This window comes from Merops nubicus, unplaced genomic scaffold, assembly GCF_000691845.1.
Source record: "Merops nubicus isolate BGI_N331 unplaced genomic scaffold, ASM69184v1 scaffold30425, whole genome shotgun sequence".
NCBI lineage: Eukaryota > Metazoa > Chordata > Aves > Coraciiformes > Meropidae > Merops > Merops nubicus.
Window position 1 is genome coordinate 1 of NW_008612113.1, and position 10,560 is coordinate 10,560.

General features: G+C 54.7%; 1 protein-coding gene across 1 annotated transcript; it reads left to right on the plus strand.

The window, feature by feature from the left end:
- Positions 1–203: 203 nt before the first annotated feature.
- LOC103774072 (proton-coupled amino acid transporter 1-like) lies at positions 204–10,554 on the plus strand (the record flags this gene model as incomplete). Its single annotated transcript, XM_008941453.1, has 3 exons — positions 204–370; positions 7,215–7,384; positions 10,384–10,554. Coding segments are annotated over 3 exons (508 nt in total), but the record flags the coding sequence as incomplete, so codon positions are not given.
- Between the last annotated feature and the right edge of the window lie 6 nt (positions 10,555–10,560).

The window sequence follows — 10,560 nt, forward strand, 5'->3', positions numbered from 1 at the left end:
TCAAACGAGAGCACAGAAATCAGATCTCAGTACAGCAGCTTCTTCAGCTGGGTTCTCCAGGCTCCACGTGTGACCATCCTGTCCCCTGGCATGGGTGGCTGTGCTGAGCCAAGGGGCTGCCCCTCCTGCTTGCCGGGGCTGAGGTGTGTAGAGGAATGGGGACAGCCAGCTGCTCTGTCATCCTCCTCCTCCTCCTTTCCCAGGTGCTGCCTCTGGAAAACAAGATGAAGAACCCTCGTCAGTTCCCAGTCATCCTGTACGTGGGGATGACCATTGTCACCACCTTGTACATCAGCCTGAGTGTCCTGGGGTACCTGCGCTTCGGGGCGGACATTCAGGCCAGCATAACACTCAACCTGCCCAACTGCTGGTGAGTCTCTGTGGGGACCAGGGGGCTGAGGAGAGGCAGGAGAAGGGGCAGCAGGGACAGCACGTGTTTGGAGAACTAATCTGGCTGAGCCTAAGAAGGATCAACTGTGCTGTAGCCAAACTGTCTGAAGGAGCTTCTCAAGGGTTGTCTGTTTTACGGGTGGTGAGGCTCTTTGGTGGGGTGTCTGGGCTTGGTCTTGGCTCTGCAGCTCAGGCTGCTTCTTCAGGGTACCCCGTGGTCCCTGCATGGGTAGATACAGCTCCTGCCTTTTTCTTGGAGCCTTGTAGTATCTTTCTGGAGGTGAGCAAAGCTCTGGCTGGCAGATGGTCAACACGTCCCCGTGCCGCCCTACCAGAAGGTTGTCGAACTGTGCCGAAATCCCTTCTCTCCCCCAAATGCTGTGCACGGAAACTAACTCAAAGCTGGGATCTCCCAGAGGGGGTGGGATGTGACGTCTCCACGTGTGGGCTGCGTTCCTTGTTTGCAGCCCTGCAGCTCCAACTCCCACTCCCCAGCCCTGCGTCGTGTCTGGCTGCGGCTTTTACTCGTCTGGAGCTTTGCCTGGGAGTGCTGGGGCCTGAGGACCCCGCTTCTGCTGCTCCAGCCTGGGCGTGAGGGGCTGCTTCATGTCCTGGTTCCATATTCACCTCAGAGGAGAAGTGCAAACAGTTTCCCTTGCCTTTAGGACAAGAAGTGTGAAGCATGCAAACAGTGGGAACAAATGCCTTTTCCAGCTTGCTGCACTCAGGATGGTCATAGGATAGAATCGTAGAATCATGGAAGGCTTTGCTTTGGAAGGGACCTTTCAATGCCATCCAGCCCAACCCCCCTGCAGGGAGCAGGGACATCCCCAACCAGAGCAGGTTGCTCAGAGCCCCAGCCAACCTCACCTGGAATGTTTCCAGGGATGGGGCATCGACCACCTCTCTGGGCAACCTGGGCCAGTGTTTCACCACTATCAGCATCAAAAATTTCTTCCTCTCTAGTCTAAATCTTCCTCTTTTAGTTTCAAACCATCACCCCTTGTCCTGTTGCAACAGATCCTGCTAAAAGGATTGCCTCCATCTTTCCTATAGGCCCCCCTGAAGTACTGAAAGGCCACAGTAAGGTCTCCCTGGAGCCTTCTCTGCTCCAGGCTGAACATGCTGTTGTTGTGGGGACATCTCAATCCCACCATGCCAAGCCCAGTAGGTGTTAATCCCACCTGCTCAACAAGCTAAAGTGGGATGTGGAGGGGATGAAATGCTGGTGCTACTCCTGGAGGTAGAAAGCAGCTCAGATCCAGGTCTTGGGCTCTGCTAGGCACCAGGTCACACCACAACCTGTAATGTCTGCTGACCTGTAATGCTGCCTGGGGGATTCTGTGGGAAATCTCACTTTGTTGGCCCTGAAGGGTGACATTCCCTTAGAAGAGGGTAATGGTAATTCTATGTCTTGCTGGGCTACAGAAAGATCCTGTTTCATATGCTTGTCTCTGGGAGTATCCACACTTCCCATGCAGGTCCTTTTCTGAAAAAGCCTGCAGGGTTTTTTCAATGGCAAGAAGGGAGTAGCCCTTTGGAAGCAGCTCCTGGGGAAGGCCAGGCACGTGGAGGGCTCCTGCAGGCTGCCTCCAGGCAAGGTGTGCTGCAGTCCTGCTGACTCAGCATGCAAAACGCTCGGTGTCGGTGCATGATCTTTTGATGGAGGCTGTAAGTATTGGACTTGGAAATGAGCTATCTAAAGCAAGGGCTGGGATTCCTGGGCTAAAGCCTTGACCGCTGTATTCCCTTGCATTAAACTGTAGGTGATGGGTGAAGACTTGCCTTTGGAAGGAGTGTTTTGCTCACCTTGTTTTGGCTGCAGGTTTTTTTCCCCGGTGGGGGAAGGCGTTGGGCTGCAGAAGCTGGTTGTAAGGGGTGTGGGTGAGAAGTCCTGGGCTTTGCCTGCGGCGTGGGAGCCAGGGCGAGGATCCAGAGGTGCTGGATCCTTCCTTGGCTGTAGCTGTTGCCTGGAGGTTTCTAGAACAGATTTGATGAACGTGTTGGGAATCGTTGAGTTACAGGATGACTAAGGACTTTTCCAGCCTCATTTCTCTATAACCACAGCTTCCTCAAATGAGGAGTGTGTCAGTTCCCAGTGCCCAGGTCTAACCACGGCCTCGGAAATACCACCCTGCTATGCAGAAATCCCTCCTCGAGTCCTCGGAAGGGTTGCTTCACCTCACCATCTGAAGAGTGAAGAAATGCTGTAGTGAGGGGGAACATCTTTGGTTGCGTGTGGCCGGTTGGAGGTAGGTGATGACAGAGCTTACCATCAAAGGAGGGCACACCATTCCTTGCAGCTCCCTGGGTTAAGCAGGGGATTGCTGTGATTGGCAGAGCAGTGCCTCTCCAGGGCCCTGTGTGGACCCTTGTGTTCCATGGATCAAGGCTAGCCCTTGAACTCTTCCTCTTCTTGATATTTAAAATGCCCTTTGAGCCTATTGTCCTTATTCCTGATTTGTAGAGGATTGGTACTTAATGTTATTCTGTACCTTTTTTAATAACATCTCTTTGTCGTGGATTGCCCTGGAGCACTTTATGGCTTTACAGCATCACTTAACTGAAAATACAATGATAAGATAGGCAGCCTGGGGGTGGGTGGCTCAAGGCTACTGTGCACTCAAGTCGTCTGTGGCTCAGCGGGTGCACTCTGGACTCTCTGATAGCTTTGTCTTCAGTTTGCCTGTGGAATCACAGGATAATTTAGGTTGGAGAGGACATTATGAGAGCATCAAGTCCACCCATCTGCTCAAAGCAGGGCCAACTTAAATTCTGAGTATCAGTGAGGAAGAGGTTCCTTAACTCTCCAGGCCTGTGTTCTGATGCTTAACTTACCCAGGTCTTGCAGCCCCTCCTTGTATGTCGTGTGATGTGGCCCCAACTATCCTAGTAGCCTCCACTCAGCTTGCTCTGGTAGGTCAATGTCTGTCGTGCCCTGGGAGTCTCAAGGCTGGACACAATACTTAAGATGCAGCTTCACAAGCCTTACAGGAGAGTCATCCCTTCCCTTAACCTGCTGGCTGTGCTATTACTAACACAGCCCTGTGACTGATGGACAACTCCTCCAGGTCCTGATCCCCTGGCCAGATGGGAAGCTGGGCCAATCCCAGGTGAGGGATTTTGTGTTTCCATTTGAACTTTGCCTGTGCCACCATGCTGTTTAGGTTGTACCTCAAGGTGTGTCAGTCATCCCCTCCAATTCAATCTCGTTGGGAACTTGCTGACAATGTGCTCTGGGCCACTGAGGGCTCATCTAGATCATTGATGAGGATATTTCCACAACTGTCCTTTGGCAAATCCCTGCTGGCTGTTCATCCTGTCCAATACGTGCCTGGAAGTGGATGCTGGGAGGATGGAAGGACTTAGCCCATACTTTTCTGGGGATCAAAGTGAGGCTGATTAGCCTGTAGCTTTCCTCATCCTTCTTGAAGGGGCATGTGATTCTTCTTCCCAGGCAGCAGGATCTCTCCCAGATCACTCTGCTCTTTTAAAGATGGTAAAGTGGCTTCACTTTTGATGTTGGCCACAGCCTCAAATACATCTGGTCTGGTCCCATGGACTTGCATGACATCCCATTTGCTTGGGTGATCCTTAACTCCATCCCCTGTGGTTGTGGGAAATGTTGGACTCCACCAGCCTCTGCCACTAGTGTTCAAAGCTGTCTTGCATGTGAATACTTGGACTTTGGTTTCAGACTGTTGTTCTGACAGCTGGGTGCTGAGAGGCAGCATACAGAGCAGCACTGGCTTGGGCCCAAAGAAGGTGAAGGGGTACAGGAAGGCAGGAGGAGCCAGATACCTTCCTCAGCTTGGATCCACCTCGTGCTTACCGAAGTGGTATGGACAGGACCTGTGTTTCCTGCTTGGTCAGCATGTCTTCAGTTGGGGAACAGGTAGAACCATACGTGATGTAACTAGATACTGTTCCTCCTTTGGAGACTCTCTTTCTGCTACTGGGGAGCCAAGGGCAGAGATGGGGCCAGGAGGTGGCTTTTTGGCCACCTGCAGTGGACTCTCTCCTGCAGCCATGCCTGCCCCTGCTGCATCACTTCAGGAGCTGGGACGTGGTGAGATCTGACTCGGGGTGAGCCTGGGGTGCTGGTTGCAGCCTGTTTGCACTCTGCCTTCCTTCTGCTCAGCCCAAACTGCTCTTTTAACTCTCTTCCCCCCAAACACGTGTTAGGCAGTGTTCCAAAAGTAGGTGCTCTTTCTTGTTTGATGGAGGAGGTTGAATTGCGGGTGGAGGTGGAGATGTTTGCATCACATTTGCTGTGTAAGCCCAGACTTATCCTGGTAGTGCTGTCCTCTTCCCCCTGCTCAGAAGCCAAGCAGTAATGGAAATCTGTGAAATATTCCTGGCTGGAGCTGTGTCGTGGTGTAACCCCAGCTGGCAACTCAGCCCCACACGCGCTCCCCTCCGGTGGCATGAGGGAGAGGATCAGAGGAGTAGAAGTGAGAAAACTCATAAGCTGAGACAGAGACAGTTTAATAGGTAAAGCAGAAGCTGCACACAAGCAAAGCAAACCAAGGAATTCATTCACCACGTCCCAGGGGCAGTGGGTTCAGCCCTGCCCAGGACAGCCAGGCTCCAGCACATCTGAGGGTGACTTGGGGAGACAAATGCCATCACTCTGAGTGTCTCCCCTTTCCTCCTTCTTCCCCAGCTTTATATGCTGAGCATGATGTCTTATGGTGTGGGGTATCCCTGTGGCCAGTTGGGGTCAGCTGTCCCAGCTGAGTCCCCTCCCAGCTACTCGTTCCCCCCAGCCTGCTCGCTGGTGGGGTGGGGTGAGGAGCAGAAAGGCCTTGAGTCTTTGTGAGCACTGCTCAGCAATGGCTAGTGTGCCCTGCTCAACAGAAATGGAAACATCCCTCAATTAACAACACTGCTTTCAGCACAAAGCCCAGATGTAGCCTCAGAACAGATACTATGAAGAAAATGAACTCTACCCCAGCCCAAACCAGCACATTCTTCACCTCTTACTCCACTTCATTTACACCATGCTCAGGTCCCACACCATCCAATACACCCTCATTAACCACCCAGCCCCTTCCCATAGATGCACAGACTCAATATACCAATATCATTACCTTAGTTTACGGACTGTCCCTGTGAAACGCCTGTGAAGTGTCCATAAAACGTCCCTTGAGTCCATGACTTTGGGCTCCATCCGTTACGGTGGTCGCTGAGAAGAGGAAAGGTGCTGTGTTGCATGGAGTGATGGGCACCCAAGGCAGCTCAGGTCAGGTCTCTGCTGCACTTGCACTGCTCCTTGGAAGGCTTGTCCTCCGCAGGTTTGGGTGGCTCTTGCTGTAGTGACTCCTGTGACGCGCAGCTCGGGACACGCCGCCCAACGATTTAAAGGTGTTTCCATCAAAATCCCCGCCCCTGGTCCCTTTGGGCCCAGCTCTGGGGTTTAAGGTTGGGATGAACTCCTCCTCCTGTTCCAGCAAGGGTTGTTCTTCTTGCCTGTAGCCTCATCCGCAGGTCACAGTCCCTTTGACTCGAGTCCGCCCTGAGGTTCCAGCCTGTCCAGCCCAGCAGGGATGCCCTGGCCGTCTTCCAGCCCAGGAGCACGGCCGTGGCTGTTATCAAACTGTCCTGGGCACAGCAGAGTAAGGTGATAAGCAGTCTAGCACTACAGGAAGCCATGTAAGCAAAACGTAGCTGCTAATGAGCTGTGGACTTTAATGCGCAGACAGGGAGCAAGCCCCATGGCACAGGAACCTGCTGATTAATAGCTAAATAGCAATAATGGCTATAAATTGGCACATTCTCGTCAAATCTCTTATTATCTTGAGGCCTTTGAGCCCACGCTGGGTGCCAAAAAGGACTGTCATCCTTTGTGGAATATGAAGAACATGAACTCTACCCCAGTCCAAACCAGCACAAGGTGACAAACCTCTCTGGAGCTATTCTTCATCTGTTTCAAATGGACAATAAAATCCAGCTGGTTACAAATAGGAGAAAAAAGGGAGGGGTTTGTCTTCCTTTAGCTCAGAGGCTGGATTTTGTTGGTGAAGGTCAAGGTGAGGAACCTCTGGGGATGGGTGATGGATGGAACTTCATTCTGGGTTGCTGGCCAAAGCTCAGGATTGCAGGCTCTTGGCAGTGCCAGTGCTAGTGGATATGTGGGTGCTGTCTGCGGGGGCAGTCATGAAGAAGGCCACCCTGTGTCACTGCAGACTTTGCAGAGTCCAGGCTGGTCAAGTGGAGAGGGCAGAAGGGAGCCTGTATCTCTCTGTAGGGAGCAAGGGACCTGGAGGACTCGTTGCTTTGTGCAGCCAAGGGCAGTGTGGCATGAGGGTGCATCCAGAAATGTAAGTAGGTGCCTTAAGGTGTTGAGGAACACGTTCAGCTCCTGGTCCCTTGGCTAAGGACACCTCAGCTTTACCTCTGCCTCTCAATGAGTTAGGAGCAGAGCAGTGGTTTGTTGGTGTTTGTTTGTTTGTTTTCTTTTTCTAACAGCTCTCAATATCTGTGCCCGTGGGTTTCCCCAAGGGGAGGCAACACTTGAGAGGCTGCTGGCCCAGCCTCTGGCCTGATGATTCCTTACACCAAGCCAGGACTAAAGCCTGTGATTAGATGTGGGGAATGTGTTGCTGTGGCTTGGAAACATGTGTTGTCTCCTTGCTGTCTCCTGCCCGAGAAAGGTCTCTGTGGATTGAGTGCATCACCCCTCATTTTCCAGGAGACTGTTCAGGAGAGGAGACCGTGGCCACACAAAACTCCTTCTTGGCAGAGCGTTCCCCTTCTACTTTCTACCGTTGATGCCTGGAGCAAGCAGATGTCTCAGTGGGTCTCCTCCTTCTCGTTTGCAGGCTGTACCAAGCTGTCAAGCTGCTCTTCTCCTTCGGGATCTTCTTCACCTACGCCGTGCAGTTCTACGTGCCCGCCGAGATCATCATCCCTCCCCTCGTCGCCAGGGTCTCGGAGCGCTGGGGCTGGGTTGTCAACCTGCTCCTCAGGGTGGCCCTGGTCAGCCTGACCTGTGAGTAGACAGCAGCTTGTCCGAGTTCCCCCCTGGGGACGTGGCACCTCCTTCCTGCTGTGGGCTGCTGGTGCTGAGAGCTTCCACCCCGCACCCTGCTGCCTCTGGCCCTGCTGCTAAGGCCCTCACAGCAGGGAGCCTCCTGGACCTTGCTGATGCAAGCCAGTGGGCCAAGGTGGCCTCCAGGGAGCAGCAGTCGTGGACCTCTGCCCCCTCTGTTTGGGACCAGGCTTCTCAGTGGAGGAGTAGTAAACTTCCCACATCCCCTCGGAGCCTTGGGTCAGGGGTCTCTCCAATGGCACTTTTGGGGGCCATCAGGTCCCACCCATCTTTGCATGAAACACTCCCAGCACCTTGTTCTGTGCCAGGGCAGCCCAAACTTGGGCTTGTTTTCCATGGGCAGCCAGGCTCCTTGTGCCTGCATGACAGTGGCACGGCTGCAAATGGGTCGGGGACCATGAGGGAACTGATGTCCTTGTTCCCACACATTCATTGCAGTGTGTAGCACAGCAGAAGACAACTGGCAATGGTACACAACCTACAGCCAAAGCCCCACTGTACCCGTGGGAGTCTGCTGGGTGTGGAGCACACCTCAGGGCAGGTTGGGCTGGATCAGCCCCAGATGGTCCCTTCCCCTTGATGGAGTTTGGTGCCTGTGGGGAAGCTCAGGTGGAGCAGGCTGCCAGGCCTGAGCCTGGTGGACCTTTAGGAAAGGTGTGGAGTGGAGCAGGTATATCTGACTCGGGCTGCTTTTGATTCCTGAAGTCTAAATCCTTGCTGTTGGCAGCACAGCTGAGATGCTTGACTGAGCTCTGCTGACAAAGAGCTTTTCTCCATGGCTTGACGCTGCTGATGCACCAGAGTTGAGCATCAGGGATGTGGCCCCACGTCCCAGCTGGCTTGGGTGTGGGTTTGAGAGGAGTGTGGTGCTGACTTGAGGGTGGTGGAGCTGGCTGAGAGCAGGGTGCTGCTGGTTTCTGGGCTCTCTACGGTGATGGGCCAGAAGTGCTGCATTGGTAGAGGTGGGCAAAGACCCATCTCCTCTGTGCTGAGTTCCTGAAGCACGTTCTGCCTTGATGCCCACAGCTGGAGGGATGAAATCCTGCCGTGCTGGACCACGTTCTCTGGCCACCCTGATGCTGTGCTGGGGTTCAGAACCTGCCTGTGGGATGGGAGCCTCTCCTGGAGGGCGCTGGGTTGTGCCTGGCCAGGGAGCAGAAGGCCTGGGGTGATGGGATGGCTTTGGGCCCTGGCAGTGGCCGTACCCTCCAGCTCTGGGGGAGGGAGGCAGCGGAAGGTGTTGGTGGAAGGGTGCTGGTTCCTTTGCACCTCCTCCCCTTCCACGTAAGAGATGGCTGTGGCTGGTGGTGAGGATAAAAGCAATTGGGGGGGTTGCATGAATATTCATCAGATGATCTCGTGGCCGCAGGACAAGCCCCCATCGTGGCTTTGGCTTCCAAAGAGAGGATGCAATTTGGTGCATGGGTTTCTTTTAAGCTTAGACTTCAAAACCAGCACACATAAAAACCCCTTTGAATTATACCTGAGGGAAGCACGGCCGTTGCCCCAGGGCTGACTGCAGCTGGTGCTTCAGTGCTGCCTGGTTTAGAGGGGGGGTTAATAATTCTGTTTAATTGGAGTCCAAAGAGCAGTGTGGGGTGGGCCGAGGATGCTGTTGGTGGTTGCTTGCTCTGCTCTCCCACTGGCTGCTGGCTCCTTTGCCTGTGCTCAGGGCTGAGCCCTGGGATGAACTTCCTCCAGGTCAGCTCAGCAGGGACCTTTGCTGCTGTTCTCATGGTGGAGGGAATGCTTTGTCTCTAGGCTTATCCAGATAACAGCAGGGCTGGAATGGTGGCCATGTGCAGGAGCATCTGTCTTGTTGGTGTCTTTGACTGCTGCCAGTCTCCCAAGCCTTCCATCTCCTGTGGTGCCATGGGTGATCTTTGGTTCAGGGAAGCTCCAGCCTCTTGCCTGTAGCTGATTGGCAGGGAGTGAACAAATCCCCTAGTATGGAGCTCTGAGATGTCTCTTCTCCACCGAGGCTGTAGCTGCCACTCTCCTTGGTGTCTCCTCTTTCTAAGCAGAGCTTTCAAAGCAATAAACCCATTTAATTCTCTTGGCAACGCCAATTAACTGCTGAAGTCTGCTTTGCTTGCAGAGGCTGCTCTTCTGTCATGCAAAGCTCTGGTTGTCCTCCTCGGGCTCTGTTTGACCGAAGAGCAGCAGTGATGCTCTGGAGGGCTGGGGAGCTGGCTCAGTGCCTGCCGAGGGGCACTGCACCTGCTTGCCAAACAGGACCTTGGGGATCCTCGATTTCAGATCTGCTCCCCAAACACCGAGGCTGTGGTGCCCCAGGAGGAGCCCAGAGGAGGTGGTGGCTGTGGGCTGGCTGGGAGGAGACACCATCCCTCCATCCTCCCCGACCCAAGCAGGAGCCTGCCAGGGTTCGCAGGGCTTAGCTCCAGCTGTCAGTCTCCCAGCGGGGTTCTCCTTGGCTGCAGTTTTGCCCTGACAAATGTTCTCCCCGGGGCTCTGCTGTCGGCGCTGGGCTGCTGGAGCAGCTCGAAACGCCCGCAGACCACGTGGGTTTATTCGGAGTTGGGGGCGGGTGGCTTTTCCCTCTCATCTCCTGCTTTCATGGGGTTTCGGAGGCCAGGTGTGGGGAGCAGGGGTGCTGGCTCTCTCGGGGGGTCCCGCCTTTCTGCCAGCGGCATCTCTTTGCCGGGGCACCCTCCCACCCTGCCCTGGAGCTGGCTGAGGTGGTGCCTGGGGCGGCACAAAGGGCTGGGGTGTGTGCTGCAGTTCCTGCCCTGATAGCTCGCTGGGGAGGAGCTGCTGGAAAACACCCACAGCTTCAAAGCCTCTCTCGGGTAAACGAGCTGAGGTGAGGTTCAGGGGGATCCCTGGGGGGCTTGTGCTTGCTTGCCTCGGGGGAGGAGGGTCCTTGCAGTGCGGGAGCCGGCAGCGCTAACCTCCTGTGGTGTCCTCTGGTTCTCCAGGCGTGCTGGCCATCCTCATCCCACGCCTGGACCTCGTCATCGCCCTGGTGGGCTCCGTCAGCAGCAGCGCCCTGGCTCTCATCTTCCCCCCGCTGCTGGAGATCGCCACCTACTACGCCGAGGGCATGCACCCCCTGGTCATCGCCAAGGACCTCCTCATCAGCCTCTTCGGCCTCG